Here is a 25,237-nt window from a genome sequence, read left to right as displayed (position 1 = left end):
CCCTGTACCTTTGGGAAGCCAGCAATCCTGGAGAAGCCTACAGCCTTTTCACGCATTGCCTGGGCAATCATGGAGAACATTATGAAGTCATTCCTCCGGGCATATAGTGCAGCAGTCACCTGCTGAATGCAGATATGTGTTGCATGTTGAGAAATGATGCACACATCCCCAGTTGTGGCGTGGAACAATCCAGATGCATAGAATGAAAGTGCAGCTGTAACCTTCACTTCAACTGACAAGGCAGTTCTCCTGACACTTCTAGGTTGCAGGTCTGCTTTTACTAACTCACAGATCTCAGTTACAACTTCTTTGCCGAAACGTAGCCTCCTGACACAGTCTGCATCACTCAGGTGCAGGTATGAACACCTGTCTCGATATACCCGACGTGGGTAAGGCCTCCTGCCCATCATCCCACGTGCTCTGAGGTTCCTCATGCGATGACGTTGAATCAATTGTCTCCTCTGCAGCACCACCATGCAGAAGGTTTGCACAAGGTATGGAATTGCCAGTATTGCCCTCATGATTAAATCGTACCTTTACAATAAGCTCACAACAGCAGGACAAGCTTCTTTGTTTTTTCTCTCCCCAAGATCGACGCCCTACTATGGAACAACCCAGGTCTGGGCATGCGCAATAGGCTTGCTTAGAACGGGAAACCCCCCCTCCTCCCCCCCTCCCCCGGGCTTCATTTGATACTTCTGCTGCATAGTGTAAGGGTTCTCATCCCTTCAGTTCGGCTTCCACACACCCCCACCCCACGCCCCCACCACACCAGGCTTCTTTTGAAGCCGAGCCCCTGTGTCTGGGTGAGCAATCGTTTCTGCCGGCCAACACTCCGATCCTCGAGCCTGGTTTGGAGACATTTGGTGGCAGCATGGCACTTTGAAAAAAATCCAAAATTAAAGAATTGCATTAAACTTCCATTTTCTGTATTTTAAGTTTGAAAAAACTAAGCTTTATAATGTATATTTAATGTATTCTTGACTTCTTCCAAAACTTCGTCTAAAAACAATGGCGTCTTTCTGTGCCGATTTTTTGATGTGCTTAAGAGCCCAGAAGATTTGTTGGGAGTGGTCACATACACCGTCCTAGGAGAAATGTAAGTCGGCCAAACTTGCATAAATGTGAAAAACTGGCGCAGACATTAGGTTACTCCTCCTATGATGCAAAAAGAGAACCTAAAAAAATCATAACTAACTGAGTTAGCCTGGTGCACAATCTTTGGGGAAACTTGGATTTTTAAATTTAGGCCAAAAAGAGCGGCACGCGTCAAAAAATTGACGCAAATCACTGGAGAAAATTGAGCCCACAGATCAGCCATAATCTAACTGAATGGTGGAATAGGCTCAAAGAGCTGAATGGCCTACTCCCATTCATATGTTCCTATATAGAAAAATGAATGCTTGCGCTTATATAGCAACTTATCACATCATTGAAGTTTAGCAGTGTGAACAATTTTTGAAGTGCAATGAATGACATGAATAGCAATAACATACTACAGGACTGATATATATAGGACATTATAACTAATGCATTCATCCATGGGTTGCCCACCATGCTCGTCTATCCATTCCAAAAGGTGGAAAATATCATATTGCCTGACCATATCTTTCAGGTCACTATTTAGATTTATTTGCAAGGAATACAATTACACAGAATCAGAATTATACAACCATTAATCAGCAATATAATATTTGCTTTACACAATACTTAAACTAATCCAAAACAAGATAATAAGTCCAAGATCTTAATAGCTCCATCTGGAATCTCTAATTAATATAACTTGGAAATGTGGCTCTCTGGAGCCCACAAGTACAATATGGAAACCATCAAGTAATCAGGAACCAGAGATACAGGGGTGAACACCTTCTGTGAGTTTTTCTGGGTCTTCAAAGGCAGATTTCAACACAAAATCATATTAAGTTATTTTTCTCTAGGCAATCAATCATCTTTTTATCATTCTACCATTCAGGTAGATAAGGTGTGAATAGCTTCTGACCACATTGCTGTTTTGTTTGCTTTCACAAGTGTCTTGCACATCAAACATACTTTCTCTCAAATAGACAACCTGGCTACATGAATAATCTCTGAGTGTCCAAGAGATATTCATGTGCATTTAAAAAAAAAATACAATGCAATTGACTTATGAAATGCTGACAAGGAGCATCCTGAGGACTGGGAGAATTTTGTAATACAGCAGAGGAGGACAAAGGGTTTAATTAGGAGGGGGAAAATAGAGTATGAAAGGAAGCTTGCTGGGAACATAAAAACTGACTGCAAAAGCTTCTATAGATATGTGAAGAAAAAAAGATTAGTGAAAACAAACGTAGGTCGCTTGCAGTCAGATTCAGGTGAATTTATAATGGGGAACAAAGAAATGGCAGTCCAGTTAAACAAATACTTTGGTTCTGTCTTCACGAAGGAAGACACAAATAACCTTCCAGAAATACTAGGGGACCGAGGGTCTAGTGAGAAGGAGGAACTGAAGGAAATCCTTATTAGACGGGAAATTGATGGGATTGAAGGCTGATAAATCCTTGGGGCCTAATAGTCTGCATCCCAGAGAACTTAAGGAAGTAGCCCTAGAAATAGTGGATGCATTGGTGATCATTTTCTAAAAGTCTTTCGATTCTGGATCGGTTCCTATGGCCTGGAGGGTAGCTTTTTAAGAAAGGAGGGAGAGAGAAAATGGGTAATTATAGACCGGTTAGCCTGACATCAGTAGTGGGGAAAATGTTGGAATTAATTATTAAAGATGAAATTGCAGCACAATTGGAAAGCAGTGACGGGATCGGTCCAAGTCAGCATGGATTTATGAAAGGGAAATCCTTCTTGATAAATCTTCTAGAATTTTTTGAGGATGTAACTGGTAGAGTGGACAAGGGGAAACCAGTGGACGTGGTGTATTTGGATTTTCAAAAGGCTTTTGACAAGGTCCCACACAAGAGATTGTTGTGCAAAATTAAAGCACACGGTATTGGGGGTAATGTACTGACGTGGATAGAGAACTGGTTGGCAGACAGGAAGCAGAGAGTCGGGATAAATGGGTCCTTTTCAGAATGGCAGGCAGTGACTAGTGGGGTGCTGTAGGGCTCAGTGCTGGGACCCCAGCTTATTTACAATATACATTAATGATTTGGAGGAGGGAATTGAGTGTAATATCTCAATGACACTAAACTGGGCGGCGGTGTGAGCTGTGAGGAGGACACCAAAAGGTTGCAGGGTGACTTGGACAGGTTAGGTGAGTGGGCAAACGAGTGGCAGATGCAGTATAATGTGGATAAATGTGAGGTTATCCACTTTGGTGGCAAAAACACGAAGGCAGAATATTATCTGAATGGTGGCAGATTAGGAAAAGGGCAAGTGCAACGAGACCTGGGTGTCATGGTACATCAGTCATTGAAAGTTGGCATACAGGTACAGCAGGCAGTGAAGAAGGCAAATGGTATGTTGGCCTTCATAGCTAGGGGATTTGAGCATAGGAGCAGGGAGGTTTTACTGCAGTTGTACAGGGCCTTAGTGAGGCCTCACCTGGAATATTGTGTCCAGTTTTGGTCTCCTAATCTGAGGAAGGACGTTCTTGTTATTGAGGGAGTGCAGCGAAGGTTCACCAGACTGATTCCCAGGATGGCAGGACTGACATATGAGGAGAGACTGGATCGACTGGGCCTGTATTCACTGGAGTTTAGAAGGATGAGAGGGGATCTCATAGAAACGTATAAAATTCTGACGGGACTGGACAGGTTAGATGCAGGAAGAATGTTCCCAATGTTGGGGAAGTCCAGAACAGGGGACATAGTCTAAGGATAAGGGGTAAGCCATTTAGGACTGAGATGAGGAGAAACTTCTTCACTCAGAGAGTTGTTAACCTGTGGAATTCCCTGCCGCAGAGAGTTGTTGATACCAGTTCATTGGATATATTCAAGAGAGAGTTAGATATTGCTCTTACGGCTAAAGGGATCAAGGGGTATGGAGAAAAAGCAGGAAAGGGGTACTGAGGGAATGATCAGCCATGATCTTATTGAATGGTGGTGCAGGCTTGAAGGGCCGAATGGCCTACGCCTGCACCTATTTTCTATGTTTCTATCACTGAGACAGTTTTTGTATTTTGTCTTCCCTTCCCACAAAAGAATTCTGTATCTTTGCTAACTATAAACACAATTATAAACAGGCATAATAGAGATGTTGTAATAGTTAGAAGAACGATGGAGCTCCATTCTGTTACAAACTCGACATTCCCTCTCTTTCTCTTAAAATATTCAAAATATCTTTAATGTTAAGGCAACGTTGATGTTTACAATTTATATAAGATTAAATATCCTTTTTTTTAAAACACTTTACAAAGCAGTAATGACGATCCCAATAGTGGTATATAACTAGAGGGACGCTAGGACCTGGAGTTCTGGCTGAAGTGGGAGGGAACGGCTAGAGTACACTTCACTGTTGATCAGTCTGGGGAAATCTAAATTCCAGGGGATTAAAGGTGTAACGGGCTGGCTGAAGGTAGTGGATCACTGTACCAAGCTGAATAAACACATGCCCAGGAAAAATGCTTCGTCTTTATCCACATGTGGAGGAATAGTAAAGCAAGTTCGGAGTGGAGATAAACTTTGGAGCCAGTGGGAACTTCTTTCCAGTAAGAGTAGAATGAATGAAGACAGCGGGCCGCCTAGGGAGGTGAGCGAAGCGCGCTGCAGTGGAAAGGGTTGGTGGGAGATTGTTAAGCAATGAGGGGTGGGTTTGTAGACTTTAGGCTGCTTATGGTAGCGAACATTGAATAAGACCTGTTGTTTTTTCCCCGGGGGTGGAAGGGTAAGAGAATTAAGGTACTTTGCATTTTGCGACTGCATCATTCATTTGGCGTCACAATTGTTTGTAAAATAATGTCATATTGAAAAAAAAATGAAATATTACGTGCCAGGAGAAATATTACTTCAATTTAATCGCATATTAGTCACGTTACTGTTCTGCAAAAATGTGGGATTTTCATGATAAGCTTTATGACGGATACTTCACTAAATATATGTAAATTATAAAGAGTTTTGTTGAAATGTTCTTGCGTATGTACAAAATCACATTTGCAGTCACTAAATATTGTGATGTATGAGGTGGTTAGATAATTTTTGTTTAACTTCCACCCTAAAGCACTGAAAAAATTCTGACATCATCCAGAAACTATTAGACACTCAATAGTCCCGTCTGTGATGTACATGCAATAATTTACAAGGATTTAGTTCCGAACAAAAATACATTAATTAGTGAATAAATGATGACAATTATTAATCTCTGTAATAATTTCATGTCTGCATAATTATAAAGGATTTCCCCAATACGTTTGGATTCAAATCCTTTGAAATTTAAGGTGATTCCAGTGGTTTATGCAATATTTTTATTAAGCACCACATTAAAACATTTTTAAAACTATTTTAAGTCGAACAAAATACTGTAGGATATATCTGCAGTGATGTAGTTCAGTATGTAGCTGAATACTTGCTACGCTTTAATATGAAATAACTGTACTTGGCTATTTCTTGGCACTGATTTTAGAAGCACTTTCTGCTTAGTTTTTAGACTCTGTGTGAAACCAGTCTTCACATCAGCCTTTCATTCTGAGCACATGCACTATAGTGTTCATTGGTGAGGCACGACATCGTCTCCAGTGGGGGGAGGGAGCAATAAATTTACCTATCACCATAGATTCCCTGCAATATTACACATGTATAAATGATAATAGAATTGCAGAAGCAGTACAGGCAAATCTTACCAAATAACACTTTGATCATATCAATGAGAAGTAAACAAACTATTTTGCCAATTTATTTTCAAAATTGTCTTGCAATGTACGATGGGTTGAGGAGAAAAATAGGCACTACAATTATTTGAAATGAAAACATAGCCCGACACCACAATTCAAGGAACAATTTAGATTTCCTACAAATTTGGTGATTTCAGAAAAACTTACCACTGTTTACATGGACTGATAAATGGAACATGAACGAATTATAAAGTAAATTGAGAATCTATAGCAAAATAGAGATTCTTAATTTATTTTGAATTTTTTCACTTACTGTTTTTGGCTCTGGAGCATGGTCTAAGTCTGCATGAATACATAGTTAATGCTGTGGCAGCATTAATGGAGAATTAGCTCACTTTAGCCCACTTTCTAAATTCCTTTTGGTACCAAACTGGTTTAACTCTCATTAATGCACAGATCCAGTTTTGGCTTTGGTTGCAAACTATTTGGACAGTCACATAATATTGTTGCTTTCATTGAAGAACGCCACAGAAGGTTGCACATGTGTTCAAATGGCCACACGGGTCATAGGTCATACTAACCTAGTAGGACAAGGGCAGCAGGCACATGGGAGCACCATCACCTGCAACTTCCCCTCCAAGTTACATACCATCCTGACTTGGAAATAATCGCCATTTCTTATTGTCGCTGGGTCAAAATCCTGGAACTCCCTCCCTAACTGCACTGTGGGAGTACCTTCACCATAGGGACTGCAGCAGTTCAAGAAGGTGGCTCACCACCACTTTCTCAAGGGCAATTAGAGATGGCCAATAAATGCTGGTCTTGCCAGCGATACCCACATCCCAGGAATGAATAAAACAAATTGTTATGGGCTGGTTAAGCCCTCATTAAAGGTAAACATTCAAATTTTCATACACATACCTTCCAGCCCATATTGTATTAATGATGCCTGATTAAGCCTAAAGCAGAAAAGAGACACTGGAGAGGTCCAGCAGTGCACAGAGCAGGAATGTTGTAAAGACCATTTAAATTTTCACAACAGTGTGGTCATTAGTATGTCTTGCTTTAATGAACTTGTTGGAGGAGATGGGGAAGGGAGGGCTAGGTATGTCCATTACTACCACAGGCAGTGTGTCTATCACATGCAATAAAGCTAAGTTGCCCTCACCACGAGCAATGTGTGATAAGACGACACTTCCTAATGGATCTATAGTGGTGCCATCCCCAAAACCAGACCTGCAAACTAGCAGCAGCAACTGTATTGTGCTGTGTGTTGTGGTAAAGGTGATAATTGGGCTCAACTCCTTTGCCATAGGCTCCTCCTAGGCAGAGTCACGAGAGTTCATCTTAGAATCATAGAAGTTTACAGCACGGAAGGAGGACATTTCGGCCCATCGTGTCTGTGCTGGCCAACAAACTCATAATCCAGCCCAATCCCACTTTCCAGCTCTAGGTCCGTAACCCTGCAGGTTACGGCACTTCAAGTGCACATCCAAGTATTTTTTAAATGTGGTGAGGGTTTCTGCCTCTACCACCCTTTCAGGCAGTGAGTTCCAGACCCCCACAATCCTCTGCGTGAAGAAAATTCCCCTCAAATCCCCTCTAAACCTTCTACCAATTACTTTAAATTTATGCCCCTTATTTGTTGATCCCTCTGCTAAGGGAAATAGACCCTTTCTATCCACTATATCTAGGCGCCTCATAACTTTATACACCTCAATGAGATCTCCCCTCAGCCTTCTCTGTTCGAAGGAAAACAAACCCAGCCTATCCAATCTGTCCTCTTAGCTAAGATTCTCCACTCCTGACAACATCCTTGTAAATCTCCTCTGTACCCTCTCCAGTACAATCACGTCCTTCCCGTAATGCGGTGACCTCACACTTCTCCGGATTAATATCCATTTGTCACTGTTCTGCCCATCTGACCAGTTGATTAATATTTTTCTGCAGTTCGCAGTTCGCAGCTTTCTTCTTCATTATCAACCACACAGCTGATATTAGTGTCATCTATAAACTTCTTAATCATACCCCCTATATTCAAGTCTAGATCATTGATGTATACTACAAAAAGCAAGGGATCTGGTGTGGAACCCCACTGGAAATATCCTTCCAGTCACAAAAACATCCATTAACTATTATCCTTTGCTTCCTGCCTTTGAGCCAATTTTGGATCCAACTTGCCACTTTGCCCTGGATTCCACGGGCTTTTACTTTCATGACCAGTCTGCCATGTGAGCAGAAGCTTGGCAAGGATCAGTCTGTTTGGAGTTCACTACTACATTACCCAGATTACAAGTGCCCTGTTTCAATATGTCGCTTAATACATTAAGACATTAATTAATAAAATAAGCACTTGCATTCAGCAGCAAGAAAAGCTCATAGGGTATTCCAAAGGATGTGACATTTCTTGGGTACGGGGAGCCTATGACCCATGTGGCCATTTGAGCATAAGTGCAACATTCTGTGGCGTTCTTCAACAGAAAGCAACAACATTGTGTGACTGTCCATATAGTTTGCAACCACTGCCAAATACTGATGTATGTAAAGGTACTATTTCCATGGAGTCCCTACAACACCCATATTTAAGCAAATCATTTTGGATGACTTGTTTCTTGGAAATATGGGTGACCTACTCTAAAGTTACTCAATACGCCACTATACAACTTCCATTTTCCCAGCAAAGAGCATACAAAAATATCTATTCAAGAGTCAGGGACATAATTCAACAGACATTTGGAGTACTGAAATAATCCATCTGATATTTAAACTGGACCAGACTTAACAATATGCCTTGAGAGCATTGGCAGGAAGATAACATTGTGCTGCATGCTGCATAACTTAGCTAGCAAAAGAGGCATGCACTTTATTGTAGAAGATGAAGAGCAACGCGGCATGAATAGGAAGGGGAGGATGTTGATGAAGTGCCAGCAGAAGTTCAGCATCTACTGGATGAAGCAGTACAGGTTCACAAGGCTCTGATTAATATTTATTTCCTGAAGGAATTCCTTATTTTTTCATTGGACATTCATTATTTTTGAACAATCATTCCTCACTGGTGCTGTTTGTGTGGAGGCCATTCATTTTGAACATAAATGATGCACAGACTAGTGGGGCCAATGGCTGTTTCTCTGCTGTATATTCATTGTAATAAATGATGTCTGTGAAGCTTAAGATGTCTTTAATAAAAATAATAGTGAAGGTGCAGTATGTGTTTAATGTTATGTGCCATTGCGCAATACAACTTATGGATATATGAACATAAGAACATGAGAACATAAGAAATAGGAGCAGGAGTAGGCCATATGGCCCCTCGAGCCTGCTCCGCCATTTAATACGATCATGGCTGATCTGATCATGGACTCAAGTCCTAATGCACTAATGCATCATGATATTGCTATTCTTATCATCATCATCAACGATGTCTCCGAAGATCCCACAAATCCCCTGGGAGGACAGGCGCACCAACATCAGCGTCCTCATTCAGGCTAACATCCCCAGCATTGAAGCACTGACCACACTCGATCAGCTCTGCTGGGCAGGCCACATAATCTACATGCCAGACACGAGACTCCCAAAGCAAGTGCTGTACTCGGAGCTCCTTCATGGCAAACGAGCCAAAGGTGGGCAGCGGAAATGTTACAAGGACACCCTCAAAGCCTCCCTGATAAAGTGCAACATCCCCACTGACACCTGGGAGTCCCTGGCCCAAGACCGCCCTAAGTGGAGGAAGTGCATCCGAGAGGGCGCTGAGCACCTCGAGTCTCAACGCCGAGAGCATGCAGAAATCAAGCGCAGGCAGCGGAAAGAGCGTGCAGCAAACCAGTCCCACCCACCCCTTCCCTCAACGACTATCTGTCCCATCTGTGACAGAGTCTGTGGCTCTCGTATTGGACTGTTCAGCCACCAAAGAACTCACTTCAGGAGTGGAAGCAAGTCTTCCTCGATTCCGAGGGACTGCCTATGATGATGACTATTCTACCGCTATGTTACAGACAACTGGAAGGATTAGATATAGAGGCCTGATGTGAGGGACCTGCTTGTGGTTCTGTTGGCAGCTTACTTTGATATATGGCAGACCAAGATGACTCTGTATGTGTGTCAGGAAAGGTTGTCTTGTTTCTGTTGTGGGGCTTGACTGCCTTTCGGGGGTAACTCTTGTCACTTGCCCAGAGAAAACTGCAGACAAAGGATTGATAGGAGCGTTGCTCGCCAAAAGGGTTGTGAAGCCCTCATTTATAGCTCTCTGAAGTTCATATTGAACTGTTGATTATTGCATCGTCGAGTGTGGACCTCAACATTCAGACGGCATTAATGGGAGAGATATGCCAATGTTGCTCATGCCTGCATGCCTGGGCTTTCCTCTGAAGATGTGACTGATGCTTTGAGCTGTGAAATATCACCCAATGGTAGCTGGGGAATTTAAACTCAGTTAATTAAATAAATCTGGAATAAAAGACTAGTATCAGTAATGGTGACCATGAAACTGCTGGATTGTCGTTAAAAACACATCTGGTTCACTAATGTCCTTTTGGGAAGGAAATCTGCCGCCCTTACCCAACCCGGCCTATACGTGACTCCAGACCCATAGCAACGTGGTTGACTCTTAACAGCCCTCCGAAATGGCCTAGCGAGCCACTCAGTTAAGGCCAATTCAGGATGGGCAATAAATGTTGCCCTTGCCAGTGAAACCCACATTCCATGAATGAATTTTTATTTTAAATTGTGTTTCAACTACTTGCATCGTATGGTAAAAGGAGGCAAGTGATCAGTGCACCAGTTCATGCTCCTGAATTATCCTTTTATGGTGTTAGGAGGTCAGAATCACAGCGATGCAAAGGGGCTTGTGGCTGTGCCATACCTCCACTCAGATGTGGCCAGCTCCTTTTCAGCTTCCAACTTTGGCCCTTCCACATCTGTGAGAAGCGACTCACCTTGTGCTGCTTCTTCTCAATCACTAACACTCTCCGGAGCAGATGTTTCTGGGCTGGTGTGTGTTTGAAGTAGTGTGGCGAGGCTTGCTGCTGAGAGCACCTGGCTGCTTCTCTTGGGGTTCTGGTATGTTGTAACAAGAGGAAAAGGGCACGCGATGTGCACTGTTAGACATGTTATTGCTCTGTCGACAGTTCTTGGCATATTTTTCAATACAGCACAGTCCCTGCTTTACATGTGCAAGAACACATCTGCACAGAAAGGGTATGTGAGTGTAACTATACAAAACTGGAGTGCACTCCTCAAGGCTATACGTCACCCCTGCCAACTTCAGCTTCCCAGCAGATGATCTCTGCGATAATGTCTTCAAAAGACATGAGTTTTGGTCTACTAAGAATTTTTTCCCGCCCCCACTGTGCCTTTTGTTGAAAGCAGACTTTTGCTGTTAAGAGGCGATAAATATGAGTGAATGTTTTGTGCTGCATACTTTAGGCAGCTGCACTCACTGTTTTATGGCCTTGTGCGTAGCTCATCTGAAAATAAAGCAAGCCAGTCAATTGGGACATTAAGCCTCATCACACATTCTGCGATACTAGCTGTTATATATGTAAACTTGTAAATACCTTGTGTAACTACCAGAGGGCTCACCCCCTGGAGTCCCAAGGGATCCCACAATCCCTTTGGCGCACCTGTACTTAAGGAGGCTTCACAGGCTGGAGAGGCACTCTGGAGACCTGTAATAAAAGACTAAGGCCACACTTTATTTTGAGCTCACAGCATCTGGTCAGACTCTTTATTCATACATAATAACTGGCGACGAGATACAGATGATGAACCCAGTGATGCAGAGAACAGTGGGCATCCTGTAGAAATTTTCGGAGGGAGATGATTGGGAAACCTTCGTGGAGCGACTCGACCAACACTTCGTGGCCAGCTGGAAGGAGAAACGAACGCTGCCAAACGAAGGGCAATTCTCCTCACCGTTTGCGGGGCACCAACATATGGCCCCATGAAAAATCTGCTTGCTCCAGCAAAACCCATAGAGAAACCGTACGATGATTTGTGCATACTGGTCCGGGAGCATCTGAACCCGAAGGAAAATGTTCTGATGGCGAGATACCGGTTCTACATGTACAAAATGTCTGAAGGCCAGGAAGTGGCGAGTTATGTCGCCGAGCTAAGACTTTGCGAATTTGAAGGACATTTGGAACACATGCTCAGGGACTTCTTTGTACTTGGCATTGGCCATGAAGTGATACTTGGCAAACTTTTGACTGTAGATTCTCCAACCTTGAGTAAGGTCATAGCGATAGCCCAGGCGTTCATTGCCACCAGTGACAATACCAAGCAAATCTCTCAGCACACAAGTGCTGCGACTAGTACTGTGAACAAAGTAATGTTGTTTTCGAATTGCAACGTACAAGGCAGGCCTCACATGCTTGCAGCTGCACGCCCGCAGATGTCTCAGAGTCCACCATCAAGGGTGATGAATGCAAGGCCATTAACACCTTGTTAGCGCTGTGGGGGTGATCATCGTTTCCATTCATGCTGCTTCAAAGGATATGTTTGCAAGGGCTGTGGAACAATGGGACATCTCCAACGTATGTGCAGGCGAGCTTCAAACCCTGCTAATCCTGCAAACCACCATGTTGCAGAAGAGGACAGATCCACGGTGGATCACAACGAATCAGAGCCTCAGACTGAGGAGGCAGAGGTATATGGGGTGCACACATTTACCACAAAATGTCCCCCGATAATGCTGAAGGTTGAATTAAATGGACTCCTGGTGTCAATGGAGCTGGACACGGGCGCGAGCCAGTCCATTATGAACAAAAAGACTTTCTATAAATTGTGGTGCAGCAAGGCCTCAAGGCCAGTCTTGACTCCCATTCGCACTAAACTGAGAACTTACACAAAGGAACTGATTCCCATAATCGACAGTGCTATCGTAAAGGTCTCCTACGATGGAGCAGTGCTCAAGCTACCACTCTGGGTGGTACCGGGCGATGGCCCCATGCTGCTCGGCAGGAGCTGGCTGGGGAAGATACGCTGGAACTGGGACGACGTCCGAGCGCTCTCATCCGTTGACGACACTTCGTGTGCCCAGGTCTTATACAAGTTCCCCTCGCTATTCGAACCAGGCATCGGGAAGTTCCAAGGAGCAAAAATACAGATCCATTAAATTCCGGGGGCGTGACCCATCCATCACAAGGCGAGAGCAGTACCATACATGATGAGAGAAAGGGTGGAGATCGAGCTGGACCGGCTGCAACAAGAGGGCATCATTTCGCCGATCGAATTCAACGAGTGGGCCAGTCCAATTGTTCCAGTCCTCAAGGGAGACGGTACCATCAGAATCTGTGGTGATTACAAAGTAACTATCAATCGTTTCTCCCTGCAGGATCAATACCCAAAATCAAAGGCAGACGACCTTTTTGAGACGTTGGCGGGAGGAAAGACGTTCAAGAAGCTGGATTTGACCTCGGCCTACATGACGCAGGAGCTAGAGGAATCATCGAAGGGCCTCACCTGCATCAACATGCACAAAGGTCTCTTCATTTGCAACAGATGCCTGTTTGGGATTCGATCAGCCGCGGCAATATTCCAGAGAAACATAGAAAGCTTACTGAAGTCGGTCCCGGGCACCGTGGTCTTCCAGGACGACATCTTGGTTACAGGTCGGGACACCGTCGAGCATCTGCAGAACCTGGAGGAGGTTCTTAGTTGGCTCAATCGCGTGGGGCTCAGGTTCAAACACTCAAAGTGTGTTTTCCTGGTGCCTGAAATGGAGTTCCTGGGGAGAAGAATCGCGGCAGACGGCATCAGGCCCACCGATTCGAAGACAGAGGCAATCGAGAACGCACCGAGACCACAGAACGTGACGGAGCTACGGTCTTTTCTAGGACTCCTGAACTACTTTGGTAACTTCTTACCGGGTCTCAGCACACTGTTAGAACCACTGCACGCCTTACTGCGTAAAGGAAACAAATAGGTATGGGGCAAAAGCCAAGAAAATGCCTTTGTATAAGCTAGAAAACTCTTATGCTCAAACAAATTGCTTGTGTTGTATGATCCATGTAAGCGTTTGGTACTAGCATGTGATGCTTTGTCATACGGTGTCGGGTGTGTATTGCAATAAGCTAATGAATCTGGGAAATTGCAACCAGTTGCTTATGCATCCAGAAATCTGTCTAAGGCTGAGAGGGCCTACAGTATGATTGAAAAAGAAGTGTTAGCGTGTATTTATGGGGTAAAGAAAATGCATCAATATCTGTTTGGGCTCAAATTTGAATTGGAAACTGACTATAAGCCACTGATATCCCTCTTTTCTGAAAGTAAGGGGATAAATACGAATGCATCGGCCCACATCCAGAGATGGGCGCTCACGTTGTCCGCATACAACTACGCCATCCGCCACAGGCTAGGCACAGAAAACTGTGCCAATGCTCTCAGTAGGCTGCCATTGCCACCACCGGGGTGGAAATGGCACAGCCCGCAGATTTAGTCATGGTAATGGATGCATTCGAGAGTGAGCAATCACCTGTTACCGCTCGACAGATTAGAACTTGGATGAGCCAGGACCCCCTACTGTCCCTAGTAAAAAAACTGTGTGCTCCATGGGAGCTGGTCCAGTGTCCCATTAGAAATGCAGGAAGAGATAAAGCCGTACCAGCGGCGCAAAGATGAAATGTCTATACAGGCAGACTGCCTTCTGTGAGGTAATCGGGTAGTGGTACCCAAAAAGGGCAGGGACACTTTCATTAGTGATCTCCATAGTACACACCCAGGCATTGTAATGATGAAAGCGATAGCCAGATCCCACGTGTGGTGGCCCGGTATCGATGCGGACTTGGAGTCCTGCGTGCACAGATGTTATACATGCTCGCAGTTAAGCAATGCACCCAGGGAGGCGCCACTAAGTTTAAGGTCTTGGCCCTCCAAACCGTGGTCTCGGGTCTACATCGGCTATGCAGGCCCGTTCTTGGGTAAAATGTTTCTAGTGGTTGTAGATGCGTACTCCAAATGGATTGAATGTGAGATAATGTTGGCAAGCACGTCCGCTGCTACCACTGAAAGCCTGCGGGCCATGTTTGCTACGCACGGCCTGTCTGATGTCCTTGTGAGCGACAACGGTCCGTGCTTCACCAGTGCCGAGTTCAAAGAGTTCATGACCCGCAATGGGATCAAACATGTTACATCTGCCCCGTTCAAACCAGCATCTAATGGTCAGGCAGAGAGAGCAGTGCAATGAATCAAGCAGAGCTTGAAGAGGGTAACTGAAGGCTCATTGCAGACCCGCCTATCCCGAGTCCTGCTTAGTTACCGCACGAGACCCTACTCGCTCACTGGGATTCCACCTGCTGAACTGCTCATTTAAGACAAGGCTCTCGTTAGTTCACCCTGATCTACACGAACAGGTAGCGAGTAGGCGGCTTCAACAAAGTACATATCATGATAGTGCAAATGTGTCATGCGAAATTTAAATCAACGATCCTGTATTTGTGTTGAACTATGGACAAGGTCCCAAGTGGTTTCCCGGCACTGTTGTGGCCAAAAAGGGGAGTAGGGTGTTTTGGGTCAAACTTTCAAATGGACTCATCTACAGGAAACACTTGGACCAAACCAGACTCAGATTCACGGACTATCCAGAGCAACCCACATTAGGCCCTACCTTTTTTGACCCACCAACACACATACCAGTGGCAACCGACACAGCGGTTGACCACGAAGCAGAACCCATCACCTGCAGCAGCCCAGCAGGACTCACCACACCAGACAGCCCAGCAAGGCCAGCTGCACAGCAGCCCAGTGAGGGCACAAAACCAGCATTTGCACCGAGGCGATCAACCAGGGAAAGAAAGGCCCAAATCGACTCACCTTGTAAATAGTTACACTATTGACTTTGGGAGGGGGGTGTTGTTCTATATGTAAACCTGTAAATATCTTGTTTAACCACTGGAGGACTCATCCCCTGGAGTCCCAAGGGATCCCACAATCCCTTGGGAGCACCTGTACTTAAGGAGGCCTCACAGGCTGGAGAGGCACTCTGGAGACCTGTAATAAAAGACTAAGGTCACACTTTACTTTGAGCTCACAGCATCTGGTCAGACTGTTTATTCATTCATAATACTAGCAAAACGTTAAACTCAGATATGGATGTATCAAATGGTTTCAGTGACACAGAGGGAGTACAGAGAATGATGAGGTACTCTTCACAGCTGTGGAAAGAGCAGAGATACCAGCTAAGCAAATGCTGGCTGCAGCTGGCTGGAGGCCCATAGGTCCTACTGAAATGCTTTGTAATTCACAAACTACGAGACAAGTTGTGTAGTGTTGTAAAGTCTACCACCCAGTCCTCGCTGTCTTGGAGCAATGGTTGTGGCATCATTCAACAGAGACTTCAGGAACATTGAGAGTGAGTATCTCTCACGAATACTCCCGTTAGTTACTTTGAGATGTTGACTTGCACAGCTCAAGAGGTAATAAAAGCAAGTTCTAATGCCCTTGGAAACATAATTGAGGCAACTATCAATAAGGGTTTCAGAGATAATGTAGAAGTATAATGGTCTCTGCAAAGATATATTTTGAAGCATGTTCATGTTGTGTGGGTGCGATGGCAGGATACGCACCACATTGTATGCAGCCTCTCACAGCTGGAATAGTTGTATCAAACTCCTGTGTAGCGGTTAAAAGAACGCAGACTACCATCGTCAGCAACTAGGGATGGACAATAAATACCAGCATTGGCCTCATCCTGAGAATGAATAATTGTCTACATATTAAAAGTTATTTTTAAGCAACTTGTAGGTCTGCTTAATAATGTTACTGTTTCTCAATTGCGCACACGTTGCCCAGGGTCACAGGTGCACCAAAGTGATTTCATAAACTCCGTTTTGAGTCAGCAACCCTTATCTCCAAGGAGCCGACCATTTAACTGGTTGTCACCGTGGAATATTTGAGGGAACCAAAAATATGTGTCCCTTTTGTTGCACTCCCACTTTAATGCTGGCAGGAGTGCAGCAGAAGGGCCGGAAGTTAGGCCCGATCCGGATACATTGGATCCCAGCCTTCTCTATTAGTTTTAAGGAGGGTCGTGGTGATGGAACAGGGAGCCTTGTTTTGAGCGTGACCAGGGGAGGGGATTCCCAGGCCGAGAGGTTCTTTGTTCCAGCCCAGGAAGAACAGTGATGGGTTCGCATGTTGAGTGAGAGGCAGCCTACTGCTCTGACAGCTGATGGAAATGGGACCCACCTAAGAGTCCAGCCCTGGGCAGTGGCTGGGACGCCAAAGACTTCAAAAATTGCCTCGACTTTTTCACCCCACCCACAGACAATATTCTGGCATCTTTCTAGGGTGGTGGACCTTGGTTCCCACCTCTTCCACCATGGAACAGATAGCCTTTGTTGGAATTACTGGCCTCCCCATTCAGGCAGGTGGCTAGAATGTGCCCCCAGTGACCTCCTCCTGACCTTGCATACTACGGCATTTACAATGGGATGTCGAGACCACAGTTTACCATGTGCACTCCCTATAAACCATGCATTTACATTCAGAATTCTTTGTCAATGTTCCGTGACCCCATTTGATATTCATGGAGTGATCTATTTTCTGTTGCTCAATGCCACAGGATGTTGCACGGGGTGCTTGGGTTCAATCAGTGATGCCCTGCACACTTTTTACAAAACCGTATCTCTTCTGCTGCGTTCTGGTGCTGAATGTAATGTCATCATGATTATGTGGAAGTAGATCTGGCACTTTAGTAATGCAACAGTGAGGTGCAAATTGGCTTATCCAGTAACATCTTCAGCTGTTTCTTGAAAGGACCCTGTGGGATTAAATCTGAGTGTGTCATTGTGTTTCATATAGCACTAATGTTCCTCACAAGTTGCACGTCTAGTTCCAGGAGAAGAAAATATCAGAATAGTATCCCTGATGATACAAAGCAGCCTCAGAAGGTATTTCTCCGTGAGTTTGAGGTAGCTCCATTCCATGTAATAGACATGCAATCTGGGGTAGAAGTGAATACTAGTGATCTTCCTCCTAGGGCCTGCGCACTCCCTGGGCCTCCCTTCACCAACATGTCTCGCATAGTGAGACTTGCTGCTACAGCCATGGTGTCTTGTGCACTGAAAAATGTATAGCATCTTACAATGTGTGCTTCACATAAAGGGGCCGAGTTTGGTCAAGGCCACCTGCTCACCCAAGTGCCGCCCAAAGTGCCGCCGATGGTTGGCAAAGTAGTGGACGGTACTTTGGGTGGGGTATTCATTGCCGAGGTCCCTTGAAGTTCAGCGGGCGGCAAATGGACAATGTACGCCGCCAATCTGAGCGGTAGCGGACGGGAGGTCTCATTCTCGGTGGCAGAGTCACTTGCCGCCCAAGTGCCACCGAGGATGGAGTCGGGCTCACGGAGGGTCGAACAGTTGAAAAAAAAAATCATCAGGAAAAAAAAAATGATCAGAAGTCCTTCAGGAAACCCCATCCAGGTAAGTCGCTGTGGAAAAAAATATATAATTTAATCACTAACCTTTTTTTCAAGATCTTCAAAATTACCGTCGGGGACAGACCAGCCTCCAGCCAGCGGTCCACCCCCGTTCTGGCACCGACTCCTTCCCTCATGAATATGGGAGCTCGGTGGGCGGGAGGTCAGTTGCACCACTCGACCGTCCGCTGACATTGGCGGCCGGTTCCCGGTGGCTCTCCCCTTCTGCCCGCTCCAGGCCACTGGGCGGATGTTGCAAAGGAATGTCGGTGGCAGTGGGCGGTAAGTTGATCAATTTCGGCTCCAAAGAATTTCATGTGAATCCAATCAGATAACGCTCATGGAGCCTTTAACAAGCAAAGAAAAAAATGAGCGCTGAGTCATCGAGTTAATGCATATTACACGCAATTTTAGGAACATGCAAAAGTTTTCAATTGTTCCGTTAGAATTAACGGGCTTGCTGTACCTTGACGCGAGAGCTATTTATCCTTCAAATGGAACAATGGCTGAAATAGTTACAGTTTAATAGTTATTGCCAAAACTTTGTTATCAGTTGTATTTGGACAGAACGTTTATGTAAGACTTAGGTAGAAGTTCCGATTTGGGAGGTTCTTGTACGAACGCTTCATGGGCTCTTACAACATTACTGTGTGTTGTTTATATGCAGGCATTAACCCATTGCAAATAAATGAGTTGTTTAAAATAGGGTAAAAATCAACAATGTAAACATTTCAGAGGGAAAGCATTGTCATGTTATTAGAAATAATGGGCAGGAAGGCAATATGCGGCATGGATCATTAGAGTTTAATTGGTCCTTTATTTCGACAGGAGACTTTGTTTCCATTTTGGGGCTTTCATTTTAGCTGCCGATGCAGCTTGTAATATTTACATAACACTTCCCTGCAGCTTTGGCAATTTTGCTGATTCATGTAAACGCAAAACCCGATGATATATTTTGTAGTAGTCTTTTACTGTAATTCTTTTCCATTACTTTTATTTTATCTTGTCAGAATTCACAAAATCCACTTTGGTTAACTCCTAGTTTGTAGAGACAGCAAAACGTTCAATAAACATAGATTTGTTTTTTTACTCACCGCTGTAATAGCGTTTCCAGCAAAGTCCATTTTTGAGGCACTTGGGATGTCTCCACAATGTGAAGAAAATGAAGTGAAAACTAGTGTTCATTAGCATATATAGAGGGTATTAATTTACAGTGATGTGTGGTTGGGAATTAAGTTACTGCAATGTCATCTTCTTTGTTCTTTACCGATGGGATTATGTTTAGAATAGAGACTGTAATAAGCATCATATTAAATCTAAATGTTGATTTTCTGTGACTTTACAAGCTCATTGAGAACTTAACAGTGTTTACATAAAGATGATATTAAGTAGTCAAATATCTCCTACAACAGATATCAGCTGTCAGCTGTAGCTCAACTTAACTGTGTTTGCATAAAGATGATAAGTAGTCAAATATCTCCTACAACAGATATCATAGAATCATAGAATGTTTACAGCACAGAAGAAGGTCATTCGGCCTGTCGAGCCCGTGCTGTCTCTCTGCAAGAACACTTCAGCGAGCCCCACTCCCCCGCCCTTTGCCCGTAGCCCTGCAATTTTTTTCCTTCAGCTACTTATCCAATTCCCTTTTGAAAGCCACGATTGAGTCTGCCTCCAGCACCCTTTCAGGCAGTGCATTCCAGATCCTAACCACTCGCTGCGTAAAAAGGTTTTCCTCATGACACCTTTGGTTCTTTTGAATATCAATTGTAGCTGTTAGCCTTGGCTCAGTGGTAGCACTCTCGCCTGTGTTAGAAGTTCTGGCCAACATTTATGCCTCAACCAACACCTTAAACAGATGATTGATCATTTATTTCATTGTTGTTTGTGGGAGCATTCTGTGCGAAAATTGGCTGCCGTATTTCCTACATTACAACAGTGACTATGCTTCAAAAGTACTTAATTGATTGTAAAGCACTTTGGGATGTCCTGACATTGTAAAAGACGGTATATTACTGCAATAATTTTGTCTTTATATTTGAGGCCATTGCAGCAGATGGGTGAAGGCTTATACAGGTATTGTATACTGTTTACAATAATGACTACTATGTCAATTCTTTGTCTGATTATGCTTCTGTGAAGCGCCTTGAGAGATTTTACTATATTAAAGGCGCTATATTAGTACAAGTTGATGTTGTGGCATGGTAAGGATTGAATGAAGTAACTGTGACAAAAGCTCGGATATTGAATAAGATTTAGAAAATGAATCCTCTGAGAGCAGAATTCCTTCTACCCTCTGAGGTAGATGGGCTTATTGCTGTGTACCCTTTGCAAATAAATTTTCTAACTATTTCTATTGATGGATTTAAAGATTAGTCCCTCTATTCAGATCCTATTTAAAATTCAAATACCTGATTTTGAATCTCTTTATAAAAAATATATTTTTGTTGGGATAGTGAATTGCATAGCACAGGGAGAGAGCATGCTATCTGTTGTGTATAGAAGACCTCCACGAGGCTGAGTACTGTGAGATAAACTTAGTGTGACCTTAGTCTTCTTTATTACAACTCCAGAGTGCCTAAACAACATGGCAGCCAACCTTTTATACTGGCCCTGCATGTGTGTGCAGGTGACCATTAGGACTCCAACAGTCACGGCCTCTGGTGGCAAGTATTATATAGCCACATGCATAACATCACTCCCCCGCAAAGTCTTCGGTACAAGTTATTTACAAGTTGAGGCGATCCGGAGCCCTCCACTCCCTGGTCGATCATCTAAGTTCAAACCCTGGTATGTGTTAGTTGGCCGGACCATTGCTGCACTGCACCACGGCTGGTCTGACCGGACTGTCAGGAACAGTGGGTTTATCCTCGTGATTGACAGCTGGTTGGGTGTGTGTTGGTGGATCGTCGATGGTGATGTCCTCTTCAAGTGGTTCCTGGTTATCAGTAAATCGCAGTTTGGTCTAATCTAAATGCTTTCTGCACGTTTGGCCATTTAACAGTTTGATTATAAACAGCCTATTCCCTTCCTTGGCCAAAACAGTGCTAGCGACCCACTTGGGACCATGACCGTAATTAAGGACAAACACAGGGTCATTAAAATCAATGTCACGTGAAACAGCCGCGCGATCGTGGTACATGTTCTGCCGATGTCGCCGGGTTTCCACGTGATCACTAAGATTCAGGTGGACCAGGGAGAGCCTGGTTTTGAGGGCTCTCTTTATTAACAATTCTGCCAGGGGGACCCCGGTGAGTGAGTGGGGTCACGTCCGGTAACTGAGCAGAATGCAAAACAAGCGGGTCTGCAGGGAGTCGTCCATCACGCGTTTCATGCTTTGCTTGATTATTTGGACTGCCCGCTCCACTTGACAGACGCGGGCTTAAACGGAGCAGACCTGACAAGCTTGATGCCATTGTGGGTCATAAACTCGTTGAATTCCGAGCTGGTGAAACGTGGTCCATTGTTGCTGACAAGGATGTCGGTCAAGCCATGGGTGACGAACATGGCCCGGAGGCTTTCAATGGTGGATGTGGATGTGCTGGTTGACATGATTACGCATTCAATTCATTTGGAGTAAGCGTTCACAACTACTAAAAACATCTTTCCTAGAAAGGGGACGGCAAAATCTACGTGGATCCTGGACCACGGTTTGGAGCGCCATGACCACAGACTCAGTGGAGCCTCCCTTGGTGCATTGCTCAGTTGCGAGCAAGTGTTGCACTGATGCACGCATGACTCCAAGTCCGAGTCAATGCGGATGACACTTAGTTGGGTGGCAGTGTGAGCTGCAAGGAGGATGCTATGAGGCTCAGAGTGACTTGGATAGGTTAGGTGAGTGGGCAAATGCATGGCAGATGAAGTATAATGTGGATAAATGTGAGGTTATCCACTTTGGTGGTAAAAACAGAGAGACAGACTATTATCTGAATGGTGACAGATTAGGAAAAGGGAAGATGCAACGAGACCTGGGTGTCATGGTACATCAGTCATTGAAGGTTGGCATGCAGGTACAGCAGGCGGTTAAGAAAGCAAATGGTATGTTGGCCTTCATAGCGAGGGGATTTGAGTACAGGGGCAGGGAGGTATTGCTACAGTTGTACAGGGCCTTGGTGAGCCCACACCTGGAGTATTGTGTACAGTTTTGGTCTCCTAACCTGAGGAAGGACATTCTTGCTATTGAGGGAGTGCAGCGAAGGTTCACCAGACTGATTCCCGGGATGGCGGGACAGACATATCAAGAAAGACTGGATCAACTGGGCTTATATTCACTGGAGTTCAGAAGAATGAGAGGGATCTCATAGAAACATTTAAAATTCTGACGGGATTAGACAGGTTAGATGCAGGAAGAATGTTCCCAATGTTGGGGAAGTCCAGAACCAGTGGTCACAGTCTAAGGATAAAGGGTAAGCCATTTAGGACCGAGATGAGGAGAAACTTCTTCACCAGAGAGTGGTGAACTGTGGAATTCTCCACCACAGAAAGTTGTTGAGGCCAATTCACTAAATATATTTAAAAAGGAGTTAGATGTAGTCCTTACTACTAGGGGGATCAAGGGGTATGGCAAGAAAGCAGGAATGGGGTACTGAAGTTGCATGTTCAGCCATGAACTCATTGAATGACGGTGCAGGCTCGAAGGGCCAAATGGCCTACTCCTGCACCTATTTTCTATGTTTCTATGTTTCAATGCCGGGCCACCAAACATGCGACCTGACAATTGCCTTCATCATGACAATGATTGGGTGGGTACTGTGTAGGTCGCGTATAAACGTTTCCATGCCTTTTTTTGGCAAAGCCACGCGACTACCACATAAGAGATAATCCGACTAGATGGACATTTCATCTTTGCGTCGGTGAAATGGCTTAATTTCACCTTCCATTTCCCCGGGAATGGCTGACCAGTTCCCATTTAGGACGCAACTCTTTACTAATGATAGCACAGGATCCTGGCTGGTCCAGGTCCTGATCTGGCGAGTTGTGACGGGTGACCCCTCGCTCTCAAAAGCAACCATGACCAGAAGCAAGTCTGCGGGCTGCGTCATTTCAACCCCGGTAGTGGGCAATGGTAGCCGGCTGAGAGCATCGGCACAGTTTTCAGTGCCTGGTCATAAGCGGATAATGTTAGTGCCCATCTTTGGATGCGGGACGAAGCATTGATATTTATACCTTTGCTCTCTGAAAACAGCAAAATGAGCGGCTTGTGGTCAGTTTCAAGCTCAAATCGAAGTCCAAATAGGTATTGGTGCAATTTCTTAACCCTATATACACATGCTAACGCCTCTTTCCTGACCATACTATAGACTCTCTCAGCCTTAGACAGACTTCTAGACACATGTGCAACCGGTTGAAGGTTGCCCGATACATTGGCTTGCTGTGACACATAGCCGACCCCGTACGATGAGGCGTCTCAAGCTAGCACTAAATGTTTACATGGGTCATGGTGTACAAATAACTTATTTGAACATAGAAGATTCCTGGCCTTCTCAAAGACTATGTCTTGAGATTTGCGCCAAACCCAGTCGTCACCCTTACGTAGCAACATGTGCAAAGGCTCTAATATTGTGCTCAACCCGGGTAGAAAGTTAGCAAAATAGTTGAGGAGTCCCAGGAACGAATGCAGCTCCGTCACATTCTATGGTCTGCGTGCATTCTTGATGGCCTCTGTCTTTGCGTCCGTGGGTTTGATGCCATCTGCCGCAATCTTTCTCCCAAAAAATTCGACTTCTGGTGCTAGGAAAACACACTTGGAGCATTTCAGCCTGAGTCCCACTCTGTCGAGGTGACTTAGAACATCTTCCAGGTTGAGTAGATGTTCAATGGTGTCACGACCAGTGATCAGGATGTTGTCTTGAAACACAATGGTGCGCGGAACAGATTTCAGCAAACTCTCCATGTTTCTCTGGAAAATGGCTGCAGCCGAGCGAATCCCGAAAGGGCACCTGTGGTATATAAACAGCCCTTTGTGTGTGTTGACGCACGTCAGTCTTTTCGAAGATTCAGCCAGCTCCTGTGTCGTGTAGGTGGAGCTTAGGTCCAACTTGGTGAACGACTCCCCCGCCCCGCTAACATTGCGAAAAGTTCATCCGCCTTGGGCAGCGGGTACTGGTCCTGTAGTGAGACTCGGTTAATCGTTACTTTGTAGTCTCCGCAGATTCTGACCGTGCCATCGCTTTTCAACACCGGAACAATTGAACTGGCCCACTTGTTGAACTCGACTGGCGATATGATTCCTCGCGTTGGAGTCTGTCCAGTTCAATCTTGACTTTCTCCCTCATCATGTACGGAACCACGAATGGTGGTGCAGGCTCGAAGGGCCGAATGGCCTACTCCTGCACCTCTTTTCTATGTTTCTATGTTTCTATGAACCACCCGAGCCTTATGATGGATGGGCAGTGCATCGGGGCCTAGATGGATCTGTACCTTGGCGCCTGTGAAGTTGCCGATGCCTGGTTCGAATAGCGAGGGAAACTTGCTCAGTATTTGAGCACACAAGGCATCATCCACTGAAGATGGTGCTTTGATGTCGTTCCAATTCCATCTAATCTTTTCTGGCCAGCTTCTGCCGAACAGCGTTGGGCCATTGCCTGGAACAATCCACAATGATAGGTCATGCACAGCTCCATCATACGATACCTTCACTGCCGCACTTCCAGTGACTGGTATGAGCTCTTTGGTGTAGGTTCGCAGCTTTGCATTAATCGGGCTCAGTTTGGGCCTTTGTGCTTTATTGCCCCACAGTTTCTCGAAAGCCTTCTGGCTCATTATTGACTGACTCGCACCCGTGTCCAACTCCATGGATACTGGAACTCCATTTAATTTGACTTTCAGCATTATAGGAGGGCTCTTGGTGGTGAAGGTATGTATCCCATATACTACTTCCTCGGGTTGAGTTGCCTGTGCTGCATGATCCGCGCCGGATTGATCATCCTCTGCCACGTGGTGTGTCGCAGCACGTTTGCACATTCGCTGGAAGTGCCCCATTGTTGTGCAGCCTTTGCACACGTAGCGCTTGAATCGACATTGATGGGCCCGATGAGTACCCCCGCAGCACCAACACGGTGCTAATGGAT

The 25,237-nt window shown here is 44.9% G+C and overlaps 1 protein-coding gene across 4 annotated transcripts in view; it reads left to right on the top strand.

Annotated features, from left to right (window-relative positions):
• Window positions 1–4,511: 4,511 nt before the first annotated feature.
• The window catches only part of pde8b (phosphodiesterase 8B), a 496,872-nt gene continuing 476,146 nt past the window's right edge, over window positions 4,512–25,237 (top strand). For all 4 annotated transcript variants that reach the window (XM_070879862.1, XM_070879856.1, XM_070879851.1 and 1 more), the window contains exon 1: window positions 4,512–4,677. In XM_070879862.1, coding sequence (XP_070735963.1) covers window positions 4,537–4,677 — 141 coding nt within the window. In that variant the 5' untranslated portion in view covers window positions 4,512–4,536. The remainder of the gene's footprint in view (window positions 4,678–25,237) is intronic.

Source organism: Pristiophorus japonicus, chromosome 1 (genome assembly GCF_044704955.1).
Source record: "Pristiophorus japonicus isolate sPriJap1 chromosome 1, sPriJap1.hap1, whole genome shotgun sequence".
NCBI lineage: Eukaryota > Metazoa > Chordata > Chondrichthyes > Pristiophoridae > Pristiophorus > Pristiophorus japonicus.
The sequence above is the reverse complement of the archived record's forward strand: the minus strand, read 5'-3'. Positions and strand labels throughout refer to the sequence as shown.